This window comes from Lichenostomus cassidix, chromosome 29 (genome assembly GCF_008360975.1).
Source record: "Lichenostomus cassidix isolate B80296 chromosome 29, HeHo_3.0, whole genome shotgun sequence".
Lineage (NCBI taxonomy): Eukaryota > Metazoa > Chordata > Aves > Passeriformes > Meliphagidae > Lichenostomus > Lichenostomus cassidix.
In genome coordinates, this window is record NC_139509.1 from 2651955 (window position 1) to 2676684 (window position 24730).

At 65.8% G+C, this 24730-nt stretch overlaps 3 protein-coding genes across 8 annotated transcripts in view; all 3 read left to right on the top strand.

The window, feature by feature from the left end:
• Positions 1-365: 365 nt before the first annotated feature.
• Positions 366-3350, top strand: DHH (desert hedgehog signaling molecule). The gene is made up of 2 exons (XM_085041020.1): positions 366-1267; positions 1903-3350. Exons 1-2 carry the CDS (start codon positions 847-849, stop codon positions 2571-2573), a joined length of 1092 nt encoding a protein of 363 aa, XP_084897146.1. The 5' UTR covers positions 366-846; the 3' UTR covers positions 2574-3350.
• Positions 3351-3866: 516 nt separating this feature from the next.
• RHEBL1 (RHEB like 1) lies at positions 3867-5861 on the top strand. 2 transcript variants are annotated; one of them, XM_085041060.1, is made up of 8 exons: positions 3867-3981; positions 4363-4434; positions 4677-4744; positions 4823-4905; positions 4999-5055; positions 5125-5172; positions 5257-5341; positions 5418-5861. In XM_085041060.1, exons 1-8 carry the CDS (start codon positions 3930-3932, stop codon positions 5505-5507), a joined length of 555 nt encoding a protein of 184 aa, XP_084897186.1. In that variant the 5' UTR covers positions 3867-3929; the 3' UTR covers positions 5508-5861. The 2 variants fall into 2 exon arrangements, with proteins under 2 accessions (XP_084897186.1, XP_084897187.1); XM_085041061.1 differs by lacking the exon at positions 4999-5055.
• Positions 5862-7073: 1212 nt separating this feature from the next.
• Positions 7074-24730, top strand: part of KMT2D (lysine methyltransferase 2D) — a 28774-nt gene continuing 11117 nt past the window's right edge. For 2 of the 5 annotated variants that reach the window (XM_085040907.1, XM_085040910.1), the window contains exons 1-39: positions 7074-7315; positions 8781-8859; positions 8934-9060; positions 9144-9394; positions 9475-9572; positions 9665-9830; positions 9951-10116; positions 10198-10312; positions 10392-10558; positions 10687-11600; positions 11849-11983; positions 12070-12932; positions 13122-13235; positions 13580-13690; positions 13790-13894; positions 14123-14304; positions 14379-14543; positions 14634-14740; positions 14831-14872; positions 14981-15196; positions 15279-15422; positions 15510-15626; positions 15926-16050; positions 16133-16322; positions 16796-16870; positions 17190-17294; positions 17429-17602; positions 17893-17977; positions 18103-18347; positions 18614-18687; positions 18766-18816; positions 18956-20635; positions 20797-20970; positions 21053-21201; positions 21415-23492; positions 23582-23708; positions 23798-23885; positions 24042-24108; positions 24271-24503. In XM_085040907.1, coding sequence (XP_084897033.1) covers positions 8811-8859; positions 8934-9060; positions 9144-9394; positions 9475-9572; positions 9665-9830; positions 9951-10116; positions 10198-10312; positions 10392-10558; positions 10687-11600; positions 11849-11983; positions 12070-12932; positions 13122-13235; positions 13580-13690; positions 13790-13894; positions 14123-14304; positions 14379-14543; positions 14634-14740; positions 14831-14872; positions 14981-15196; positions 15279-15422; positions 15510-15626; positions 15926-16050; positions 16133-16322; positions 16796-16870; positions 17190-17294; positions 17429-17602; positions 17893-17977; positions 18103-18347; positions 18614-18687; positions 18766-18816; positions 18956-20635; positions 20797-20970; positions 21053-21201; positions 21415-23492; positions 23582-23708; positions 23798-23885; positions 24042-24108; positions 24271-24503 — 10074 coding nt within the window. In that variant the 5' untranslated portion in view covers positions 7074-7315; positions 8781-8810. Of the gene's footprint in view, positions 7316-7421; positions 7548-8780; positions 8860-8933; positions 9061-9143; positions 9395-9474; positions 9573-9664; positions 9831-9950; positions 10117-10197; positions 10313-10391; positions 10559-10686; positions 11601-11848; positions 11984-12069; positions 12933-13121; positions 13236-13579; positions 13691-13789; positions 13895-14122; positions 14305-14378; positions 14544-14633; positions 14741-14830; positions 14873-14980; positions 15197-15278; positions 15423-15509; positions 15627-15925; positions 16051-16132; positions 16323-16795; positions 16871-17189; positions 17295-17428; positions 17603-17892; positions 17978-18102; positions 18348-18613; positions 18688-18765; positions 18817-18955; positions 20636-20796; positions 20971-21052; positions 21202-21414; positions 23493-23581; positions 23709-23797; positions 23886-24041; positions 24109-24270; positions 24504-24730 lie in introns of those variants that run through there. The other 3 variants (XM_085040909.1, XM_085040908.1, XM_085040911.1) reach the window with 3 other exon arrangements.

Genomic DNA, 24730 nt, shown 5'->3' on the forward strand with positions numbered 1-24730 from the left:
GGTATCCCTGTCCTCGGGGGGAATCCAGGGCGGCGGTAACCCGGGACGCGCCGTGCGCCCGTCGGGATGCTCACGGTTGCCATGGCGAGGGGCGGCCCCGCGGTCGCCATGGCGACGGGGGATGCTGAGAGTGGTCCAGGCGGCGCCGGCAGCTCCCGCGAGCCGGGACGGCGGAGGCGGCGGGGCCGGGGCAGCGGGGCCCGGCGGGGCCGCGGGCGCGGAGCTGGCCCGGGGTGCGGGTGGCTGAAAGGGCCCTTTGTGGCCGCGGCGGCATTCCCGGGGCCTGAGGTCAGCGCCGGGCTGGAAGGCGCCTATTGTGGCCGGGCCGGGCCGGGCCGGGCCGAGCGCATTCCTGCCCCCCCTCCGCTGCCGCCCCCCCGGGCACGGCCGCCCCGGGCCTGCGCCCCGCACTGCCGCCCCCGCGGTCCCGCACTCCCGGGAGCCGCTTTGTTGAACGGGGGAGCGGGGGCGCACCGGGGCACTGAGGGACGCTGTGACCTCACCGGCTGCGGGGGGGGACGACCGGGGCAGTTCCGACCCCTGCACCCCATGTCGATGCTGCCGCTGCTGATGGGGAGAGGGACCCCCGAACCGCCTGGGACCCCTTGCTTCCCCCCTCAGCCCAGACTCGGGAATGGTTCAGAGTCAGTTGCTCCCCAGCTCTGCTTCCCAGCCCCGCCACCGGGTTAATCAGTCACAGCTGTGGCCGCGGGGAAGGTGACACCGTCCCGGTGCCCGTCCCGGTCCCCTGCTTGTTCTGCCCGACTACCCGCGGAGCAGCTCCACCACGGGACCCCGGGGCACGTTAACGTTCAACCTGCATCCCGGCGGGGGAGCAGCTTGGACATGACCTTCTCTGCACCCTGGGGGAGAACCCCATCTACTCCCACAGCAGCCCCTTCGGGCTCTCTCCAAGCCTTTTGCAGGCTTGGTGTCTGTCCCTGTGGGGTCGCTGTCCGTTGGCCCTTGCGGGGAGGTGACACTGTCGCTGCTGTGTCCCCGCAGCGCTGCAAGGAGCGGGTGAACTCGCTGGCTATCGCCGTGATGAACATGTGGCCGGGGGTGAAGCTGCGGGTGACGGAGGGCTGGGACGAGGACGGCCACCACCTCCCTGACTCCCTGCACTATGAGGGTCGGGCCCTGGACATCACCACGTCCGACCGCGACCGCCACAAGTACGGCATGCTGGCACGCCTGGCCGTCGAGGCTGGCTTTGACTGGGTCTACTATGAGTCCAAGGCACACATCCATGTCTCCGTCAAAGCAGGTACCACGCAGAAGGGGCTGCCACCAGGGCAGGGGGGTGGCATCCCCGTAAGCCTCCCAGCCATCCCCATAAGCACCTCAGCCCACAGCCTTGCTGCTCCCCCTTTACATCCTGGATCCCTGTGGGATTACTGCTGTGCTTGGTGTCTGGCTCCAGTGGGGTCAGCTGGCATCTGGCCCCAGCCCAGTTCCCTCTGGGTTTCTGGCCCCAAGATGGGCAAAAAAGTCACTTTCCCCTCCAAATTTTGGCTTGATGGAGGCAACTTCGTGGTTCAGCTCCTGGTGAGTGGAACAGCAATGCAGCCCTCAGCCCTGCAACCCCCAGTCCCACAGCTCTCCGCTCCACAGTTGCTGCAGCCAGCAGTTCCCATCCAGTCCAGAAGTGACAATTGACAGAAAGTGAAAGTGGCTGTAAATGTCACCGTTCCAGCCCGGAACAAAGGGCGTCAGTACAGGGCGGACAAAGGGGCCCTGCAGTGCCCAGGAGCTGCACGCAGGAACCAGGGGAGCTTTGGAAAATACCCGCTTTGTTCTGGGGGTGGTTTGGAGGTCCGGGGGTTGCCGTTTCCCCTCTGGAGGTGGTGGCCTGGTGGAGGTGGCAAGTGGGGACACCCACATCTTTCTCCATCCTTCCAGATAACTCGCTGGCCATCCGCACCGGCGGCTGCTTTCCCGGCCACGCCACCGTGACGCTGCAGAGCGGCGAGCGCCGGGGGCTGGCCGACCTGCGCCAGGGCGATTGGGTGCTGGGCGCCGAGCCAGGCGGGCGCCTAGTGCCCACCGAGGTGCTGCTCTTCCTCGATCGGGACCTGGGCCAGCGCGCCTCCTTCGTGGCCATCGAGACGGCCAGCCCGGCGCGCCGGCTGCTCCTCACGCCGTCCCACCTGGTGTTCGCGGCCCGCGGGGCTGCCAACGGCTCCACCGCCGCCTTCCTGCCCATCTTCGCCCGCCGCGTGCGCCCGGGAGACGCGGTGCTGGCCCACGGGGCTGGCGAGCAGGGGCTGCGCCCCGCGCGGGTGCTGAGGGTCTCCCGGGAGGATGGCGTGGGGGTCTTTGCCCCCCTCACCTCGCACGGCACCTTGCTGGTCAATGGGGTGCTGGCATCCTGCTATGCCGTCCTGGAGAGCCACCGCTGGGCCCACCGCGCTTTCGCCCCGCTCCGCCTCTTCCACGGGCTCCTCTCGCTGCTGCCAGCCCACACCGAGGTGGCCAACGGGACGGTGCCGGAGGCGGGCATGCACTGGTACTCCCGCCTGCTCTACCGGCTGGCCGGGGGCGTGCTGGGCCAGGAGGCCCTGCAGGTGTAGGGGTCCCTGACCCCCCGGTCACCACCCGGCAGGTGATGCTGCACACTGGAAGGAGGGGCTGCAGCCCTGGGCATGCCTTGGACCCAGGGAGGAGGGACAGGAGCACTCCTGGTGCTTTGGGAAGGTTGGGGCTCAGCACTGCCTTGGGGCACGGGGTGGTGGGGATGGGACGGAGTGTCATGGGGTGGCCCAAGGACGTGGCTCAGCCCTGTGCTGTGTCCTAGAGTCCCTCCACGGCCGTGTCCCCATGCCCTGGACCCCCACATGCCCTCCCAGTATTTATTGCTTTATTAACCACTGCGCTGGGGCTGAGGTTGGTGCCTGGCAAGCCACAGCCAGGCACCATCAGACCCAGCCCTGGGGCCAAATCCAACTGGGGGATGCCAAAATCACCACAACACTGTGCACTTGGCAGCAGTTTCTGCCCATCCCCCTGCTCTGAGTCTGTCCCTGTCACCCACACTGTCCCTGTCGCGCAGGGCAGCTGGACGGGGTGTCTGCCATGGGCACCAAGTGTCTGCCACGGGCACAGGCACCCCATGCCAGACCCAACTCTAACCATGCTAACTGCTAACCTGCCCTGCTTGAGAGTTTTATTTTTCTATTTATAAATGATAATATAAATGTCCCCCATGCCTGCCTGCCCCGGCAGAGGGGCTCGCCCCATGGGGCAGGGGGAAGCCTGCTTTTAACCACTTCTGTTTAAGAAACAAAAGAAATACTACTATTTAATTGTTTGGGGAAATAAAGAAAGTCTATGGCCCTGTTGGAGCTGTGGCTGGAAGTGGGGAATGTGTAAGGCTGGCCTGGGGAGTCTGAAGGGACTGGAATCGACCATCTCAAGGGGCTAGGGGTCCCTGGGGCTGGGAATCCTGCGGGGCTGGAGTATTCCCAGGGGCTGGGGTTCCCTGGGACATGAGTCAGGCATCCTGAGGGGTTGAAACACCCCTGGGGGTCTGGGGGTTCTAGTGCTGGGGGAGGCCTCAATGGGGATCCCGGGGAGCAGGAGGTGGGTGCGGGTGTTCCCAGGTGTCCCCGAGGCGGTACAGGTTGCGGGGGGCGTGTGGGGACTCAGGACAAGGACACTCCCCCCGCCGTTCCCCCTCAGATGCGCGACCACCACGTGGCCGCGGCACTTCCCTCCGTTTTCATGAATGGAGAGCCCCGACTGGCACGACGCATGCGCCGCCTGTAAGCCCCGCCCCCTCCGCAGCGGCTCGGCCAATGGGAGAGGGCGGGCGGGCGGTGTTGTGTCACGTGCAGGCGCCGCTGTAGTGGCGGTGGCTCCGCCCACCCGGCGCGGCGGGCCGTTTATAGCGCCGTTTGCCGCGCCCGCCCGCTCCGCCCCGCGGGGCCATGCCGCCGGTCCGGCACCGGAATGTGCTCATCCTCGGCTGCCGCGCCGTGGGTCACTGCGGAGGGACTCGGCCTGGGGGTGTCCTGCAGTCCGGAATGGGGTGCTGCCCTCTGGGGGGGCGGCCCGGCGCTCCGGGGGTCCCTGTCCCGGCGGTGCGTGGGAGCGGGGCTGCCCCGCTGGGGATTACCGGAGACGGCAGGTGCACGGGAAGGGCTGTGCCGGTCCTCTCCGGGATCAGCACGGTGGGTCCCCACCCCAGGTCGGGGTTTGGGGCCGTGTTCAGCCTGGGCAATCCTCCCGGTACCGTCTGTCTCCCCCGGGCTGTGTCCCTTGGAGTCTCCTCGGGAGGGGTTTTCGTGTCTCTGTCCGGCTCCGTTCCCTGCCCCGGGGGGATGCCAGGACCACCCAGCCCTGTTGGTTCCCCCCACCCAGGTAAAACCTCACTGGCCCACCAGTTCGAGGAGGGAAAGTTCGTGGAGTGCTACGAGCCCACGGTCGAGAGCAGTAAGTCCCAGGCGGCAGGGAGGCTGGGGGGCTGCTTGCCCCGGGTCCTACCTCCTGATGGCCCTGTGGGGCCCCAGGTGATGAGGACAGACATGTCCCTGCTTCTGTGGGGGTGGGTTGTGCCCCAAAACCTTGTGCTGGGGGCTGAGGTGCCCCTGGAATGGGGTAGAGGTGGGTCAGAACCTTGGGGGGAGGGTTTGGGGGTCCCAGGCAGCCCCCCTAACCTGGTGCCACCCCTGCAGCCTACAACAAGATGGTGGTGATGGGCAAGGATGAGTTCCAGCTGCAGCTGGTGGACACAGCTGGGCAGGTAATGCTGGGGCAATCTGGGGGTCCTGAGGGCTGCTGGCCCCCCAGCCACCCCTGCCACCGGTTTTGTCCCCACCAGGATGAGTACACCATCCTGCCCCCCTCCTTCATCATTGGCATCCACAGCTATGTCCTGGTATACTCAGTGACATCCCTACAGAGGTGAGGAACCCCCGAGACTTGGGGACAAGTCACCTGGGATGGGGAGGACCCCTCGAGGGGAAGCAGTGCCTGGATGTCCCCTTGTCCCCGCAGCTTCCAGGTGGTCAAGACCCTCCACAACAAGCTGTATGAGAGCCGGGGGAAGACACGGTAGGTGCTGTCCCTCCCAGGGAGGGGGGCCTGGGGTGGTCCTCGCCCTGATCCTCCCTATGCCCACAGCATGCCCGTGGTGCTGGTGGGGAGCAAGGCAGACCTGGCCCTGCGGAGGTAAGGGGGTTCTGGGGGTCCCACGCATGCGTGTGTCCCAGTGGCACATCCTGCCTGTCCTCTGCTGTTCTGCTGTGTCTTCAGCCTGGAAGTGAGGACAGATGAAGGGAAGAAGCTGGCGGAGTCGTGGGGAGCTATTTTCCTTGAGTCCTCAGCCAAGGAGAGCCAGGTCTGGGGGACGGAGCCCACCTGGGGTTGGGAGCAGGGTTCCCAGTGTGCTCGCACTGATGTCCCCTCGTCCCCAGGTGACCCAGGGGATCTTCATGAAGATCATTGAAGAGATCGACCGGGTGGACAATTCTTATGGCAGATCCACCAACTGCTGCCTGATGTGATCCCTCGGATGGGGCAGGACCCCTGGATGGGCCAGAGACCCCCCCAGGACCTTCTCCTGGATCACAGCAGTGGCTTTGGGGAGGCCACGTGGTCCTGCTGTGGTTCAGGACCTCACTTTGCACAGGCTGTGGGGCTCACAGGGGGCTGGGAGCAGGGTGGGGGTTCTGTCCCAGCCAGGAGCCCCCCAGCTCATCACTGGTGTCCCCCACACGCACAAGGACAGGTCGGAGCCGTTCCTGCTCTGGGAGGCAGGGCTGAATGCGGGTGTTGTTCCCAGCACGGGGCTGCAGTCCGGCTGTGCCGGACCCGTGGGAGTCAGGGCTGAAACAATTAAACGTTGTTTTGTCTGTAAACCTCTGGACCGGGGGAGCTGTTCCTTGCTGGGGGGAAGGAGGCAGTATGTGAGGTCCCCCCCAGCACCCCAACATGGGGGTCCCTCCAACCCGGGCTGTGCTGTCTGGCTGAGCTCCCTCCTCATGGGGCTGAGCACCCCAGGAGCCTCACTGGGACCTTTGTGGGGTTCTTCAGCCTTGTCCCCCCCATTTCTTTCCCTGAGAACTCCAGCTCCGTGAGTGGGGGGTGCTCTGTCTGCGGTTCCCCCTGTGGCTTGTCTCCACCCAGTCGGGCTAATTATTGCTAATTACCCAATTATGGTGGTAAAGAGGAGCAGGAGCTGCTGGGGGGCAGGAAGTGGGCTGTTGGGGTGCTGGGGCCAGGGTAGCACAGCCTGGGGTTCAAGTGGGGGCTGCACCCTCTCAGTAATTCTCCCACGTCTCTGGGTCTCCCGGGGGCCCAAAATACTCATTCCTATGGGAGTTCGTCCCCCATACTCCCCCCACGCCGGTGATGTCCCTGCCGGGGGTCTCGGGTCTGAGGGGGCTGATGTGGCCCCTGTACTCATTCGGGTCTGGGGTCCACGGGATGGAGGGTGGGGATCGTGCGGTGGGGAGCAGAACCGGCTGCTCCGGGGATACCGGAACCGGGCGCGCGTGGTGCAGGACCGTGGCTCAGCAGCAGCACGCGGTGGCCATGCGCGGGGAAATTGGATCGGTCTTGGCGGCTGCTACCGGGGACCCCAAGAACCGGGCACGGCGACTGCTACCGGGGATTGCAGGACCGGATACAGCGGCTGCTCCAGGGACACGGGGACCGGATCCAGCAGCTGCTCCGGATACACCGGCACCGGTCCCGGCGGCTGCTACCGGGAACCCCGGGACCGGACACATTGGCTGCTAGCGGAGACACCGGTCCCGGTCACGGTGGGCGGTCCCGGTCCCGGCGGCTGCTCCCCATCCCGGAGCCCACCCTCCCTTCGTCTAAACCCGTGGCCATCGCGATCCCGAAGGCCTCCCTCCGTCCACCCCCGGGGCCGCCCCGGTGCCGGTCCCGGGAGGGGGCGGAGCCTCCCGGCGCCCGCCCCGCCCCTCGGTGCCCACGTGCGCTCCCGCCCCGGCGCCGCCGGGGTTAAGCGCGGCGGAGGGATCTCCCCCCGCCCCGCCCGGCAGCGTGCGCTGCGGCCGCGCGCGCGCCGTCACACCCCCCAGCCCCCCCGCGGCCGCAGCGCCCGCCCGCCGCGCACCGTCTCCCTCCGCCCGCAGCCCCCGCCGCCCAAAGTAGTGCGGGAGCGGCGGCGCCCCCCTGGTCCGTGGCTCCCCCCTAGGACCCAGCGCGGCGGCGGCGGCCCCGGCGGGGCGGGCGGGGCGGGGCGGGGGCGGGCACGGGACCTACTTTCCTCTGGAAATGGCCGCGCCGGGGAGCACCGAACGCCCCGCGCCCCGAGGCCCGTCGGCGTAGGGCGGCCGCGGGGGTGAGCACCGGGCGGGGGGAGCGGGGGTGCAAACGGCCCTGCCGGGGGGCCCGCGCGGGCGGGACGGGCCCCGGCGGCCCCGGAAGGAGCGGCCCCGCGGTCGTGCGGGCTCGGGCCGCGCCGCCTCCGCCGTGCCGCCGCTCCCGGTAAGGCCTGACCGGGGCCGGGGCCGGAGCGCGGCCCCCACGCCTTTGTGTCCGGTACCGGCGGGGCCCGGGCGGCCGCAGCGCAGGTACGGCCGGGCCCGTCGCGCGGGGCCCGGTGCCGGTGCCCGGGTAGGCCGCGGTGGGCCGGGGCTCGGGGCCTGGCCGGCTCGACCCCCCAGTTTCACCGGGGAGGGGGGGAAGCGTGGCCCGGGCGGAACGGGGAGGGTGGGGGGGTGTCCCCGCGTGGCGGTTCGACCCCCCGGGGGCGCGGGCCGGGCTTCCCCCCGGCCTCGGAGCCTTTCCCGGGAGGGCCCGAATCCCACCGGCCCCGGAGCCTTTCCGGGGAGGGCCTGAATCTCCCCGGGCCCACCGGGAACCGGAGGGGGGGTGCTGGGTGGGACACGACGCTCCTACCCCGCGGCCGGGACTCCGCCGGGGGCTTTCTCCTCCTTCCCTGCGCCGTCTCGGGCTTTTGGGGGGCTGGCGCTGCCCCGGTGCGTCTCTCCCTCTCCGGTGCCCCGGGCTCTGGGCTGGGGGCTCCTCCGTGCCCAGGGCTCGCTCCAGATCTCCCCCCACCACCCTGCGTGTGGCTCGTGGTTGGGTTTAGGGTCCCCTTCGCTGCCCCCGCAGTGCTGGCCCCCCCCGGGTTTTTGGGGTGCACGTGAAGCAGCAGTGGGAGGGGGCGGCTGCAGATCAGGGCAGGCTCCCCCCTAGATTTGGGTGTCGTGTTTTGGGGTGAGTCTTCCCCCCACAGCCATCCCGGGACACCCTGTGCTGTGCGGGATTGATGTTGGATTTGGGGAAATTGAGGCACAGGCAGGTGCTGGTGGTGGGGACCTTATTTTCTTCTGCACCCCAAATTCTCCCCGAAGATTCCCCACGTGGGAGGCACTGGGGGGTCCCAGCTGCACTGTGAGCGCTGGGTGTGCTCCGGGGCAGGTTCTGGGTGCTTCTCGGGGGGATCTGGTGACTGTTGTGTGGTAGAGCCAGGGTTACCAACCTGCCTTCCCCCACGGTTTAATTGAGGTCACCTGGGGGTTTTGTTGCCCCAGCTACATTTGGGTGTTACTGTTTGGACTTGGGGGGGACCTGGGGGGCAGAGGGTGATAGGTGAAGCCAGGGGTTCTCCTGGACCCCTGGGGAGCCAGGACCCAACCCCACTTCTGGGGGACATTTCCAGTCTGAGAGCCCACAAACTTGTCTTTGGGGGAAGTGATGGGAAGAGGCTGCCCTGTCCCTAGGGTAGAGGGTCACGGGGGGCTGCAGGGGGGCAGGGAAAAGTGCCATCATCCCTGAGCTGACAGCTATCCCCCCCACAGCTGTGGCCCCCCAGGGACGCCAAAGGCAGGATGGACGAACAGAAGGCGCCCAGCGAGGAGAAGGACGCGGCCGCACCAGGTGAGCCAGGGCAGGATTTTGGGGGTGGCTTGTCCCTGTTTTCCCTGCAGGGGTGACACCCTCTCTCCCCACAGCCGATGGGGCCGTGGCCTCGGAGGAGATGGGCAGCGCTGAGGGGGACCCCCTGAAACCCCCTGAAGGAGCCTCTGCAGGGCCAGAGCCGGAGAGCACGGACACGGAGGAACCTCCCAAGGCTGGCAGGTGAGGGTGGGAGGATTTGGAGGTGGTGTGGAGCTATTGGGGGTGTCTTAAATATCCCTGACACCCCCATTTCCCTCTCCCAGCCCATCAGGCCGTCGCTGTGCCCTCTGCAACTGTGGGGACTGGAGCCTACACGGGCAGCAGGAGCTGCGGCGCTTCGAGCCGGTGCCCGACTGGCCAGAGCGGCTGGTGGGCTACGAGCCACCTGATGGGCCTGGCCAGCCTCCCCCAGGGCCCAACCAGCTCCCCCCAGAGCCAGAGCTGGCGGGCGACAGCCTGGCACAGATTGGCTTCTCCAAGGGGGTGACCCCTGCACAGCTCTTCGAGCCGACAGGTGAGTGTGGTCACAGAGCAGGGGGCCCCGTCCTGCCACCTGGGTGTCCCCAAGCTCTCCCTGATGCTCGCTCTCCACAGGACACTGCTGGGTGCACCACTGGTGTGCGGCCTGGGCGGCCGGTGCAGAGCCGGAGGTAGCCGGCGTGGCCAGAGCTGTTTTCTCAGGGATCTCACAGGTGAGCAGATCCCGAGGGGTCTCGGGGGATGGCAGGGACTGGTTCAGCCCCCCTGCGGCAGCACTGACCCCCCCGGGCTCCTCTGCCCTCAGAAATGTGAACGCTGCGGGCGGGCGGGGGCCACCATCCCGTGCCGGGCGGCTGCCGGCTGCTCCCGCCTCTACCACTTCCCCTGTGCCGCTGCCAGCGGCTGCTTCCAGTCCATGAAGACCCTGCGGCTGCTCTGCCCCGAGCACGTGGCTGAGGCTGTCGACATGGGTATGTGGGGCTGGGGACACTACTCCTGGGTGCTGGGACCCTCCTGCCCCGGTGAGGGGTCCCAGTGGGGTATAACCCCAAGAGTAGGCAGTCCTGACCTCCTTCTCTCCTGGCTGACAGAGGACGCACGGTGCTCGGTGTGCAATGGGCCGGGTGACCTGCAGGACCTGGTGTTCTGCACTGGCTGCGGGCGGCACTGCCACGGGGCCTGCCTGAACATCTCCTTGACGCCCTGCAAGCGCTCAGGCTGGCAGTGCCCCGAGTGCAAAGTGTGCCAAATCTGCAGGTGAGCCCCTAGCCTCACAGTGGGGAGGGGGATATGCACCCAAGGAGGGTCCAAGCACTCACTTACCCCTGTGCCCCACAGGCAGCGCGGCCAGGACTCAGCGATGCTGGTGTGCGAGGCGTGTGACAAGGGCTACCACTCCTTCTGCATGGAGCCAGCCATCCAGGGCCTCCCCACCGGCTCCTGGAAGTGCAAGGTGTGTCCTGCTCTTGCTCAGGGGTACAGGGAGCCTGCGCCCCACTGCACCCCCTGACACATCTCTGCTTCCCCCCCAGAACTGCTGGGTCTGCTCAGAGTGTGGCCGGCGCCCCGCGGGGTTCGACTCCAGCTGCCAGTGGTCCCCGGGATCCACGGTGTGCGGGGACTGCCAGCAGCACCGTGCCGCAGCCGATGTGCCCACGGCACCAGAACACACGCCACAGCTTGACCCCCCCAGCCAGACGTGAGTGGGGATGGGGGTGCTGGTTTGGAGGGAGAGTCAGGCCCTTTGTGGGTGGGGGGATGTGTCCCTCAGCCCTGGGGACGGGGTGGCTTGAGCCCTGTCCCCTCACCCAGTCTCCCCCATCCCAGGTTGGAGTCCCCTGGCCCCAGCGAGCCGATGGATGCACCCATGCCCCCACCTGAGCTGGAGCCTGTGGGGGGTGATGAGGAGACGCAGCCCCTCCTGGACCCCAAGGAGTCACCCCCGGACCCCATAGAAGCACCCCCGGACCCCATAGAAGCACCCCCAGAGCCCATAGAAGCACCCCCAGAGCCCATAGAGGCACCTTCAGACCCCAAAGAGGTACCCCCAGACCCCAAGGAGGCTCCCCCAGGCAATTCTGAGTCTCCTCCTGGTGAGCTGGCCTCTGTGGAGGTGCTCCCCAGTGAGGAACCCCCCGAAGAACTGCCCTGTGATGAATTGCCCCTCGATCAGCCACCCCTTGATCAGCTGCCCCCCAATGCTCAGTCCTCTGACATTCAGCCTCCCGATGTGCAGCCTCCTGAGGAGCCCCTTCCTCTCATGCTGCCCCCCGAGGAGCCTCCCTCTGAGGAGCTGCCCCTCGAGACACCATCCCTTGCTGAGCTGCCCTCTGACAGACCCCACCCTGAGGAGGTGCCCCCCACTGAACAACCCCCTGATGAGCTGCCCCTCAACGTCCCTCCCCTTGCCGAGCTGCCCCCTGAGAAACCACCGCTCGAGGAGTCACCCCCCCATGAGTTGCCCCCTGAAGTGCTGCCCATCGACAAATCACCCCCTGATGAGCTGCCTCCCGATGAGTCACCACCCAAACCTCCCCACAACGAGCTGCCCCTTGAGGAGCTGCCCCCTGATGAGCTGCCCCCCAATGAACCACCCCCCGACGAGCTGCTGCCCAAGGAGCCTCCTCCTGAAGCGCTGCCCCCCGAGAAGCTGAGCCCTGAAGAGCCCCCCCTTGTTGAGCTGCCCCCTGAAGAGCCACTCCCCAGTGAGCTGCCCCCCGAGGAGGACCTGAAACCACCAGGTAATTTGGGAAAACCTTTCACTGTCCTTTTCCCTTTCTGTTGTTTCTGGGGATCCCACGCCAGGGGTTTCTCCCAGCACTGGCTTTGCCTGACCCCCATGTTCCTCCTCTTTTCATATGTTGGTGCTCTGTTTTGGGGTACATGGGCAGCTGGGGGGCTGTGGGTCTCGCCTCTCAATCCCAGGCTGGGTGGCACAGGGGACTAGACAGGACCCCTGTACCCCCTCACCGCATTCTCCATCCCTCAGGTCTCCTCCCCGAGGTGCCGGTGGCAGAGGAAGCGCCAGCCCTGGCTCCAGAGGTGCTCCCCGAAGAAGAGATGGAGCTGGAGCCAGAGCCCTCGCTGCCCCCTGAGATGACACCCCCACCCTCAGCTCCCCCAGGTGGGTCTGGGGAAACACGGATTGGTGGGGGAGTGGATGTCTCTGCAGGGGCTGTGATGTCACTGTTCCCACCTTTCTACCCATAGCTCTCCGTGCCATCTCACCTGCACGGACCCCAGCTCCCTCCCCTGATACCAAGGAGGACGAAGTGCTGGAGCCCCCCACCCCAGCCCTGCCCGAGCCCCCTGGCAGCCCCGGCACCGCCATGGATACCGACCCCCCCGGCTCCCCACCACCACCTCTGGGCTCCCCTGCTGTCACCCTGGCCCCCGCTGAGGCACCTGAGGATGAGGAGATGGAGATGGCCGGTGGTGAGGGGGAGTCCCCAGCCAGCCCCCCTGGAGATGCCCCCCACGGCAGCCCAGCCCCTGAGCTGGGGCCCTTCCCAGGCCTGCCTGAGGAGGAGGAAGAGGAGGAAGAAGAAGCACCGAGGCTGGAGAGGGAGGGCACCAGTGGAAGCTCCCCACCACTCAGCGAGGAGGATGCGCTGGAGGAAGGCCGGGCTGGGGGTGACGCCGAAGCCAAGGGGTCCCCTTCAGGGTCCCCCCTGCTCCTGGAGCCGGAGGAGCTGGGTCCTGAGACCCCCATGGAGGTGTGCACTACCAGCGAGAAGCTGCTGGGGCATGGAGATGAGGGCTGCCCCGAGCCCCCTGCCCTGCGCCCACGGCCCGACATCCTCAATGAGATCTCCAACCTGAGCCAGGGGGACACGAGCAGCAGCTTCCCTGGCTCGGAGCCACTGCTGGGGTCCCCAGACCCTGAGGGCGGGGGGTCACTGTCACCTGAGCTGGGCCCAGCCTCTGCTGATGCCAGCCTGCAGAAGGAGGACGCTGGGTCGCTGCCGCTGGGTGCCGAGACTGATGACTCGCTGCTCTTCGAACCAGCAGCCAAGGGTGACGGGGACAAGAGCCGGCGCCGCAGCTCCCCGGGGCGCTCCCGTGTCAAGCAGGTATGGGGAGACCCCTCACCCTGAGCACCCTGCTGGGGCCGTGTCCCCTTCCTGGGCTGCCCCTGCAGCAAATAGGCGAGGGCTGAGCGCGTGGTGGGGTGGGACGGGGGCAGTGCCCCTCTGCTGCCCTGGCATGGGGGTCCCACTGGGCCCTCTGGTGCTGTAACTCCCCTCTCCCTTTGGCCACAGGGTCGCAGCAGCAGCTTCCCCGGGCGGAGACGCCCCCGAGGTGGGTCCCACGGGGGCCGAGGCCGGGGCCGCGCACGCCTGAAGTCGACCACCTCGTCTGTTGACACCTTAGCAGTAAGGCTGGGCTGGGGCAGAGGTGGGGGGCCAGGGGGTCCTTGAGCTGTTAGGCTGAGAGCTGAGAGTCTTCCCCCATTCCATTCCCCACCACCTTGGAAAGGTTTGGGAGCCCTCACAGTGGGGGGGATGGGGGGTCTCATGGGAGGTGCAACTGCCTGGGGCTTTGCTGAGTCTGGGGGCTTCACCCCACAAATATAGTGCAGCTGTGGAGCTTCCCCTGGGGAGGGGCTCTGCTGCCCCTGCGTATTCCTGCACCCTCCATTCCAGCACCAGACTGGCTGGTTGCCCCCCCAGACTGCACAGAGGTGTCCTCAGTGCTGAGCCTCCCTCTCTGTCCCCAGCTTGCTGATGTGGAGAGCTCGCCCAGCAAGGAGGAGGACGAGGATGATGATGACACAATGCAGAACACAGTCGTCCTCTTCTCCAACACTGACAAGTTTGTGCTCATGCAGGTAACCAGGGCATGACAGGATGGACAGATGGACAGGGTGGGACAGACTGTCTCTCCCCTGCCAGCCGCTGTCTCCTCACTCACAACCTCTCCTCTCCAGGACATGTGCGTGGTGTGCGGCAGCTTCGGGCGTGGGGCCGAGGGGCACCTTCTTGCCTGCTCCCAGTGCTCCCAGTGCTACCACCCCTACTGCGTCAACAGCAAGGTGAGGAGGGGGCCCAGGACCCCTTGCCCCACAGGACTGTCCTGTGCCCCCAGGGGCTGTCCATGTCCCATGGGACACACATGAGCTCGTGCCTGGCATGTCCACGTGTTGTGTTGTGCTCCAGCGCTTCTCTTGCATCCATGCCAAGCCCTGGGGTCCCCCACAGCCCCACTGGGGACCCTTGTGGTCATGCCCAGGGCTGACGTGGCTGCCCTCCCATGTCCCCAGATCACCAAGGTGATGCTGCTGAAGGGCTGGCGCTGTGTGGAGTGCATCGTGTGCGAGGTGTGCGGCAAAGCCTCCGACCCCTCGCGCCTGCTGCTCTGCGACGACTGCGACATCAGCTACCACACCTACTGCCTGGACCCACCGCTGCAGACCGTGCCCAAGGGTGGCTGGAAGTGCAAGTGGTGCGTGGGGGACACAAGGGGAGCCACGGGGGGAGCTTGGCACCGCCACTAACCCCTTGGACCCCCCTCTGCAGGTGCGTGTGCTGTGTGCAGTGCGGGGTTGCATCCCCTGGCTTCCACTGCGAGTGGCAGAACAACTACACACACTGTGCGCCCTGCGCCAGCCTCGTTGTCTGCCCCTTCTGCCGCGAGAAGTACGTGGAGGACGACCTGCTCATCCAGTGCCGGCACTGTGATCGGTGAGCACCGTCCCCTGGGCTTGGGGGGTTGAAATTTGGGGTCCTCCAGGGGAGGCCGTGGTGTGTGATAAGTCTCCTCGCTGCCCGCAGGTGGCTGCATGCTGCATGTGACAGCCTCTTCACTGAGGAGGAGGTGGAGCAGGCTGCGGATGAAGGCTTCGACTGCAGCGCCTGCCAGCCCTATGTGATCAAACCCGGTGAGCTCACAGGGTGGGGGAACCCTGGGGGACTTGGGGGCTATTCGGGGGGCATGGGGACTCACCTGTCCCTCTGCTTCCCTGCCGCAGTGCCCGCGCCTCCCACCGAGATGGTCAAAGCCAAGGATCCAGGTACGTGCAGTGCCGTGCTGGTGCCATGGGCTTCCTGGGGCTGTGCCTTCTTTTGGCCATGCACCCAGTGCTGGTGTTTGTCTCTAATGCTGCTGTTTGTCCCCTCAGAGCCCCAGTATTTCCGCTTTGAGGGCGTATGGCTGACAGAGACAGGGATGGCCGTGCTGCGCAACCTCACGCTGTCACCCCTGCACAAGCGGCGGCAGCGCAAGGGCCGCCCAGGCACCCTCAATGGCGATGGAGGGCTGGAGGGGGTTGACTCCCTGGGCCCTGAGGACAAGAAGGATGGTGACCTGGAGACTGATGAGCTGCTCAAAGCTGAGGGTGGGTGATCCTGGTGGGAGCGCTGGGGTGGTGCACTATGGGGGTGCCAGGGGACCCTAGTAACATGCACTCCTCCTGGCAGTGGGTGTGGAGCACATGGAGTGTGAGATCAAGCTCGAGGCTCCTGCCAGCCCTGACCGTGACATTGGAGCTGATGGGGACTCGGGGAAGGGGCTGGAGGACCCTGAGGAGTGCAAGAAGAGGAAGCGTAAACCATACCGGCCTGGTGAGTGTTCCTCAGGCCCTGAACCCTTCTGGGCTCTTTGACCCCCCAGGCCCCACTGTGATTCCCCCCTCCTTCTCTGCCCCCCAGGCATCGGTGGGTTCATGGTGAGGCAGCGCAAGTCCCACACGCGGCTCAAGAAGGTCCCAGCGGTGCTGCCTGACGTGGGGCGTGAGGGTTTGAGCACTGAGGGACACCCTGAGGAAGGTAGGGCCCGGTGACACTCCTTCCCTGCTTCGTTCCTTCCCTCCTTTTTCCTTCCCTCCTTCGTTCCTTGCCTCCTTCCGTCCTCCTCTCTCCCTTTCTCCCCTTTCTCTCCTTTTTTCTTTTTCCTTTTCAGCACCATTCTTCCTCTTTTCAATCCCGTCCCATTTCCCCTTCTCGCCCCTAGGGATGTGGAGAGGCCCTCAGGTTGCACTCCACAATGCTGTGACAGTGCTGGTGGCACAGAACAGCCTCAGGCCCTTTTTGGGCAGTAGATGTTCATTCTGGGGGGACTGTTACAGGGGCTCCGGGTGATGTCCCAGCCGAGGCTGGCCTGGATCCAGGCTCAGGAGAGGGGGATGAGAAGAAGAAGCGCCGGGGACGGAAGAAGAGCAAGCTGGAAGACATGTTCCCCCCGTACCTGCAGGTGGGATGGATGGGGAGGCAGAGGTGGATGGGGGGATAGATGGAGGGAACCCCTCGATGCTGACAGATCCCTCCCATTCCAGGAGGCGTTTTTTGGGAAAGCACTGATGGACCTGAGCCGGAAAGCACTGCTGGCAGCAGGGGGGGTGGGGGATGGGGCCGCCCGCCCCTCCCTGGGCCAGGGAGCCCCAAGGCCCAAGGGGGACCCCAGCCTGGCTGGAGCACTGCAGGGGGGCCCCCCAGACAGGAGGGAGACCCCCACCCACCCCCGAGGTGAGTGTGGCCAGGAGTGGGTCTGCAACCCAAACCATGGCTGCCATCCGTGGGAAGGGTTATGGGGGTTTGTGGGGGGTTGTTGTGGGTCCCTGGTGTGGTTGGATGTCTCTGGAGAGTTGGTTGGGGTCATAGGGGGTGGATGGGGGTTGTGCCTGGGGTTGTTGTGGGTCCCTGGATTTGTTGGAAGTTGTTGGGGTGTCCAGGATGGCTGGGGAGGGCTGAGGGGTCATTGGGGATCCTTGGGGTTGTTTTTGGGAGTTTTGGGTGGGATATTGGAGGTCCCTGGGATTGTGCGGGGCCCTCATTGTGAGCAGCTGCTGTGGACACTGAGGTTTGTTGGAGAATACCGAGGGCTGCTGCAGTTTGCCGTCACCACTGAGGGGTGTAGGAGGACGCTGGGGATCAGGGGGTGATCCTGGACAGCTCGTAGGGTCCTGACCCACCTTACTTAATCCTGGGCTATCCTGCAGGGGACGACAGCACTGATGGCAGCGCCGCCGCTCCCGACGACGATGGCAAGGACGACGCGAAGGCCGAGGACCTGGGTGAGCCCCGGGGACCCCTGTGGGACCCCCGACAGCCGAGTCCTCCACGGGGCCTAGAGCACCCACAACCATCGAGACGGAACTCTATGGTCGAGGGGTGTGCTCTAGGTGGGGCTGACCTCTGTGGTTCCCGTCGAGTGAGTCCCGTGATGCCAGTGACCATAGAGTGGCGCCTAGAGCGCCCCCGTGTGGCTCGGGGTCCTGGAGGACCGAGGGACTCTTGTCCCGGGTTGGGTGATGTGGGCTGCCCCGTGGGGGTCCCCAGCCTTGAGCCGGGGATCCCAGGGGGCTGAGGGCACTTCCTGATTCCTCCTCACAGGGCCCGACGACCCGAAGGATTCCCCAGATCCCGGGGACAGCGAAAAACCAGCCACCCCGGGCGAGGGAGCGCTGAGCTCTGACCTCGACAAGATCCCCACGGAAGGTGAGACCATCCTGCACCCCCTCATCTGCTGAAGTGACTGCGGTCCCATGACCTTGACCCCGAGGTTTCTCCGCTTCCCATCAGTGTGGTTTTTGCACCCTGTGGTGGCTCAGCTCCTGCTTTTTCTCCTGCAGAGCTGCCTAAGATGGAGAGCAAAGATGTGCAGCAGCTCTTCAAGGATGTACTGGGCTCAGCGGAGCGTGGGGAGCAACCCCTCAACTGCGTGGCTGCGGGGATGGAGGCAGGACAGGACCCCAGCCGGGCACAGCGGCCGTTCCTGCAAGGAGACCTCCAGCTCTCAGGGCAGGGTGGGTGGAACTGGCAGAGTTATTCAGGAGTTCCCTGGAGAGTGTGATGAGGAGCAGGAGTCACTACCAACCCCAGGAAAGCCAAACTTATGGGGTTGACCTGCTCGGAGAGCAGTGGTGCCTGTGGTACCCAACAGCCCAAGCTCCTGGATATTCCCTGTTGCTCTGGGGGTGAACATAGGAAACATTTTGGGGGTTGTGCTGTCTGGGGGTTTCTTGGACCCCCAGGGCGGGTTCAGGCTTGAGCCCCAGCTTTGCCTTCCCTCCAACCCATCTCCTTTCTCTCACAGGGAGTGTTTCCCTGGGCTCACTTTCTGGATCCGTCTCTTTGGACTCGTATCCGGGGGTCTGCCAGTCCCCGTTCCTCGATAACAGGTATGTGGAGTAGCTGGGGGTCTTCTCATTGGAGGAGTTGAATTGTGGGGTGTTGTGGGGAATTGAATTGTGCAAGTGTCTCTTCCCTCACAACCTGATGATCTGTAACACTCCTCTCCACTCAGGGAGCGGAGTGGCTTCTTCAGCCCAGATCACTGCGAGCCCGAGAGTCCCTGGGCCAGCAGTTCGGCTGCCACCACCCCTTCGACCCCCACGACGCCCACGACGGAGGGCGAGGGTGACGGGCTGTCCTACAACCAGCGCAGTTTGCAGCGCTGGGAGAAGGATGAGGAGCTGGGTGAGCTCTCCACCATCTCCCCCGTCCTCTACGCCAACATGAACTTCCCCAACCTCAAGCAGGATTATCCAGGTAGGGCTCTGGGGGGGCTGTGGCTGCCCCACTGGGGGTGAGGGTTGGGGGAGTGTGATTCCCTTGGTCCCTTTTTTGAGGAGAGGTCCTGGCTGCTCTGGCACTGAAGCGTTCTCTGCAGTGATGGGTAGGGGGTCTCAGCTTTAGCTCCTGGGCACAGGACTGTCCACACATGTGAGGGAGACGCACCAAGAATGTGGGTGGGATCATCAGGTCCGGGCTAATGTCGCTTTTTTCCCCTTCATCTGCTCGTACTGGACTCCTAGACTGGTCGAGCCGCTGCAAACAGATCATGAAGCTCTGGAGGAAAGTCCCTGCCACGGACAAAGCCCCATATTTGGTGAGTGCCAGGAGGTCAGTGGGGTGGGGGGCCGGGGCACCGGGGGCTGCAAGTCAGCTGGCTTCGTGTCTTTGTTAGCAAAAGGCCAAAGATAACCGGGCGGCTCATCGCATCAACAAGGTGCAGAAGGTACGTGAGGCGCGGGGAGGTGCCCGGCGGCCCCGGCCCAGCCCTGGGGGGATACGATTTGCCTGCCCCCAGCCCATCCCCAGCCCGCAGAGAGGGCAGGAGGGCTCCCACAGCCCTGACGGCCCGGCTCTTTCTGCAGCAGGCCGAGAGCCAGATCAACAAGCAGACCAAAGGGGAGGGACTGCGCAAGCCTGAGAGGCCCTCGCTGCACCTGCGGATCCCGGTGCCGCCAGGGGCACAGCCCGTCTACATCAGCAGCCCCCCCGCCACCGGCGAGGGCTTCCTGAAGCCCCCAGCGGGTGCCGGAGGGGGACCGGAGTCTCCCACTGAGCTCTTCCTCAAGCTCCCGCCCCAGTCCCCTGCCCAAGTGCCTTCGCACGACCCCTACGGCGCGGCCCCTGCCTACACGCTGGAGCCCCGCTTCCCTTCGCCCCTGGGCCAGAGCCCCACGTCGGGTGCTGCCTTCCAGCCCTTCCCTAGCCAGCCCCAGCCCCTCACCGCCCCCCGTGCCCCCCCTGATTTCCACCCCACGCCACCTGGCACCCCACGGCACCAGCCCAGCACCCCTGACCCCTTCCTGAAGCCCCGGTGTCCCTCCTTGGACAACCTCTTGGTGCCAGGGAGTCCTGGGGCACGGCCCCCTGAAGCCCTGCTCTCTCCCCTGCCTTTTGGGGAGCAGAAGAAGGGTCTGGAGGTGAAGAAGGAGGATGGGGGAAGCCTGGGGGTCTGCTCACCTGGCTACGTTTCTGCCATGGGCTATGGGGACTCCCCAGGTGGCCCCCACCTCTCGGCTGCGGAGCTGAAGGCGGCTGACGTCTTCAAAGCCCCCATGACCCCACGGGTCTCTCAGGTAGAGCCGCAGAGCCCGGGGCTGGGGCACCGGCCCCCTGACCCCCATTCTCTGGCCTCCTCACCCCCTGGCCACCCTGATCTCTATCGCCAGTCGCCCTATCTTGACCCCTACTCACAGCCCCCGCTGACGCCCCGGCTGCAGCCCCCCGAGGCCTGCTGTGCCCTCCCGCCCCGCTCCCTGCCCTCTGAACCCTTCTCCCGCATCCCCGCCAGCCCCCAGTCCCAATCCAGCTCACAGTCCCCTCTGACCCCCCGCCCACTCTCCAACGAAGCCTTTTGCCAGTCCCCTGTCACCCCTCGCTTCCAATCCCCAGATCCCTACTCCCAGCCGCCCTCCCGGCCGCAGTCCCGGGATCCCTTCACCCCCCTGCACAAGCCACCCCGCCCACAGATGCCGGAGCCGGGGTTCAAGTCAGTGGGGGCGGCTGGCGGAGGTTTCGGGGGCACCCCGGCAGGCGACCCCCACGCCAAGGCACCGGCCGGGCCACAGCCACCCTTTGCCCGCTCACCCGGCGCCAGTGTCTTCCCGGGGAGCCAACCCCCCATGCGCTTCACCTTCCCCCCAGCCGTTTCAGAGCCGCTCAAGGGCTCCCCATCCCACCAGCCCCACGGGATCAACAGCCATTATGGCTCTGGGAAGCCCCAGAGCTCGGCCTACGCCTCGTCCCCCAGCTTCCACCAGGCCAGCAGCCCACTGGGCCCCGGCAGTGCTGCTCCTGACTCCTACAGCCTCTCGCCCCTGCGGCCTCCATCGGTGTTGCCACCACAGACCCCAGGCCCCCCGCAGCAGCAGGACCCTTCTGGAGCCTTCCTGCCCCGCACTGCACTGGGACTAACGGCTGACAAGAGGGAAGAGGCAGCTGCGGGGCTCTCGGCACCCCCAAATCGAGACCTGGCAGAGCTGCCTGGCGGCCAGGATGGGGCTCTCGGCACCATGAGCCAGTCGGAGCTGGAGAAGCAGCGGCAGGTGAGGTCTCTCCTGCAATCCAGATGTATCTATTTGGGTTTGGGAGAGAATGAAAGGGAAAAGCTTGGACGGTGGAGGCATCGTCGGCCACTCCACATGTGGTTTGTCTTGCTGGTTTCACTCCTATTGCCATCTGGGTTCTAACACTCAATTCTTCTCAGCGCCAGCGGCTCCGGGAGCTGCTGATCCGCCAGCAGATCCAGCGGAACAGCCTTCGGCAGGAGAAGGAGAGCGCGGCTGCTGCTGCCTCCTCCTCACCAGCTGGCTGGGCCCCTGAGGCCGGCGGGCAGAGCTTCGAGCTGAGCCGGGGCATGGCCCCATACCAACCAGCACAGGTGGGAGAGCTGGGGCAAGGTGTGCACGGGGCGGGGATGCTGCTGATGGAGGGGTGACTCTCTGTTTCCTTCCTTCTTCCAGGACAAGGCTCTCCTCGGGACTCTGGCCACGGCAGCTGGTGCTGGGAAGCTGCCTGGCTCTGTCATGGTGCAGGCGGCGTTCGCGCAGGACGAGCGGCTCTCCCGGCCCCCGCCAGCAGCCACGCCGGCCATGCTGGACATCAACGGGCGGTGGGTGCCCCGTGACAGGGCGATGGGCTCAGCATGCATGGGTGGGAGCCAGCAGGGATCACCCCAGGAGCATGCATGCCCCCAGCTTGTGGGGATCAGTGTGGAGGGATGGGACAGCTGTGGAGTTTTGGGTGCTCAGCAGAGTCTGGGGGGGATGGGATGTGGTGCATCAGGGCTGTACCGAGCCGTTGCCAACACTGCGGTGTCTTCCAGGGCGGCGGTGGGGCCCCCCCAGGCCTTCTACCCCCGCGGGGTCTTCCCGTCACCGTCCCCACAGCAGCAGCAGCAGCACCTCTGGCAGCAGCAGCAGCAACAAGCGGCCGTGGCGGCCCTGCGGCTCCCTGTCACCTCCCGCTTCGCCCCCCCGGCCGCTGGGACCCCCATGGGCAGCCTGGGCACCCGCCTGCCCACCCCTGCCGAGGCTGTGCCACCCTCACCCGCCGCCCTGGGAGCTCCCTTCATCGAGCTGCGACACAACGTGCAGAAGGGCCCTGGGGGGGTCGTGGGGTCTCCCTTTGCCCCCCAGGCACCCCGGCCTCGCTTCTTCCTGCCCGGGGAGGAAGGCACCCCCCAGGCCCTCTGCACCCCTGTCGTGCCCATGCAGGCGCTACCATCCCAGAAGGTTCCAGCAGCGCTGCCACCCGCGTCCCCGCAGGGAGCTGAGATGGGCAACAGCCACCAGCAGCCCCACGCCAAGGCGGCCCCTCCACCACCGCTGCCAGCCCCCACCCTAGAGCTGCAGCACGTTCCCCCACGTCCGCTGTCCTCCAGTGCTGCCCTCCGCCCCGAGGGTCCCAAGGATGGCCCCGCTCCAGACCCCTCGCCAGCCCCGGGGAAGAGCCACCTGAGCCTGGACGGGGGGCGGCTGCCCTGCGAGGTGTCCGTGGAGCCTGATTTGGACGATGACTTCGGCTCCCACAAGGACTTGGAAGATGATGATGATTTGGCCAACCTTAGCCTGGATCCGGATGTGGCCAAAGGGGACGATGACTTAGACAACTTGGACAGTCTGGAGACAGCAGACCCCCACCTTGATGACCTGCTGAATGGTGATGAATTTGACCTGCTGGCCTACACTGACCCTGAGCTGGACACTGGTGACAAGAAGGACATCTTCAACGAGCACCTGCGCCTGGTTGAGTCAGCCAATGAGAAAGCTGAGCGCGAGGCTCAGCTCAAGACAGAACCACCAGCAACCACCTTGAAGCTCCCCGACCCTGGCGACAGCAAAGACATGACCTCATCTGTGGAGGATCAGGAGGTGCCCAAGGAAGGGCTGGTGTCTGGGATGAGCCTGGGACTCTCTGCCTGCCCCACGGGCACTGCGCTGGCCTCCGACCCAGCTTTCAAGGCACAGGGTGCGGAGGTGAAGGCTGGCTCACTGCCCACCGACGTCAAGCCCAAGCTGGAGGATGGCTGCCTGAAGACCTCACCCTGCCAGTTCACCACCACTGGCCCTGAGCGCCTCCCAGTGCCTGTCAAGTCAGAAGCATTGCAGGGCACAGATAAAATCTCTGCCTCCCTGGGGCTGAGTGTCAAACCTGGCCAGACCCTCCTGAGCTCCAGCACTGGCCCCACTCGCCTCGGCCTGACTCAGTTCCCCAGCAGTGGCCACACTGGCGTCCCCATGCTGGAGAAGGACCCCTACACTGGCCCTGGCCGTGGACTGGCCACTGCCCAGCTGGGTGGCCAAAGCAACAGCTTGCTGGAGAAGTTCGAGCTGGACAGCGGAGCCTTGGGGCTGGGCAGTGCCCGGCACTCGCCGGCAGATGATCTGGACAAGATGGAGAGTTCGTTGGTGGCCAGCGAGCTGCCGCTGCTCATTGAGGACCTCCTGGAGCACGAGAAGAAGGAGCTGCAGAAGAAGCAGCAGATGTCAGCCCACCTGCCCCGTGGCACCCCCCACATCCCGGCCCCGGGACACTCCATGCTGCACACAGGGGTGGCCGGGCAGCCCTCCGAGGGGCAGCCACCCCGCCTGGGTGCCCCACAGACACCCCTCCAGCTGGGACTGGTGGCCCGGCCACCACTGCTGCCACCGCAGCCCCCCCGGCTCAACGCAACCCAGCAGGGCCCAGCTCTGGCCCCCCACATGGGCATGGGCTCTGGGCAGCCCCATGTGCTGTCATCCCCCCATGGGGTGCAGGTGGCCCTGGGGCAGCCGCAGCAGAGCCAGCAGCAGGTGCTGGTGCAGAAGCCGATGGCCGGGGTGCAGCCCCCTGCCCTGGGCCTGAAGCCCCCTCAGCTCGTCATGCAGCAGCAGTTGGCCAACAGCTTCTTCCCAGACACAGGTAGGGGCTGCGGGTGATTGTTTTGGGGGAGTGTGGGCCTCATTTGGGTGGGGGGCATGGGGTTGAATGTGCTGTGGTCTCTCTCCCAGCAGACCTGGACAAGTTTGCAGCTGAGGACATCATGGACCCCATTGCCAAGGCCAAGATGGTGGCATTGAAGGGCATCAAGAAGGTGATGGCTCAGGGCAGCATTGGGGTGGCCCCAGGGATGAACAGGTAATGGGAACAGGGATCCAGGGGGCACAGGGTGGGGCAGGCAGGTTGCATTGGCTCCGGCTCACACCCCATCTCTGTGTCCCCCAAAGGCAACAGGTTTCTCTGCTGGCCCAGCGGCTCTCAGGGGGCCCAGCTGTCTCTGACATGCAGAACCACTTACTGGCAGGGAGTGGGCAGGTGAGTGGGGTGTCCAGAGGGGATACAGGGGTCTTTTGGGGCTGCCAGGCCAGAACTGCTCTGGCCCATGGTTTTGTGGCTCCCTGAGAAGGTGAGGGCTGTGGGGAGAGGATGGGAATCCACAGCATGTGTCCCCAACACTCTCCTTTCTGCCAGGAGCGGAGTGGCACAGACCCAACCCAGGCTCGCCCCAACCCACCCACCTTCGCCCAGGGCGTCATCAGTGAGTAGCAGGGCTGGGCTGGTGTGGGATGGGGTTCACCCTGCCCCTGGGGGCTGGGGTCCCTGCTGACCCAGGATCCTTGCTGACCTGGCATCCCCACTGATCTGAAGTCTCTGCTGACCCAGGGTCCCCACTGACCCAAGCCCTCTCCCTGTCCCACAGATGAGGCTGACCAGCGACAGTACGAGGAGTGGCTGTTCCACACGCAGCAGCTGCTGCAGATGCAGTTGAAGGTGCTGGAGGAGCAGATCGGGGCACACCGCAAGTCCCGCAAGGCGCTGTGTGCCAAGCAGCGCACAGCCAAGAAAGCTGGGCGGGAGTTCCCCGAGGCTGACGCCGAGAAGCTGAAGCTGGTGACAGAGCAGCAGAGCAAGATCCAGAAGCAGCTGGACCAGGTAGGACCCTGCATGTGGGTGGGCACCTCATCCCAGGTGTAAACATGATGTCCCCAGTGCTAATGCTTCACTGTTCCCAATGCCAGTGCTGTGCTGTTCATGGTGCAAACATGATGTCCCTGACATGCCACCATGCCATCCCCAGTGCTAATGCCTCTCTGTTCTCAATGTGAACACTGTGTCAGCCCTAGTGCAAATAGATGTTTCTCACACTAATGCTGTGCCAT

Coding starts and splice junctions, on each gene's coding strand:
- DHH (XM_085041020.1), top strand. CDS start 847: ATGACCTTCTCTGCACCCTGGGGGAGAACCCCATCTACTCCCACAGCA. Junction 1,268..1,902: donor CCATGTCTCCGTCAAAGCAG/GTACCACGCAGA, acceptor CCATCCTTCCAG/ATAACTCGCTGGCCATCCGC.
- RHEBL1 (XM_085041060.1), top strand. CDS start 3,930: ATGCCGCCGGTCCGGCACCGGAATGTGCTCATCCTCGGCTGCCGCGCC. Junction 5,173..5,256: donor GCAGACCTGGCCCTGCGGAG/GTAAGGGGGTTC, acceptor CTGTGTCTTCAG/CCTGGAAGTGAGGACAGATG. Junction 5,342..5,417: donor CCTCAGCCAAGGAGAGCCAG/GTCTGGGGGACG, acceptor CCTCGTCCCCAG/GTGACCCAGGGGATCTTCAT.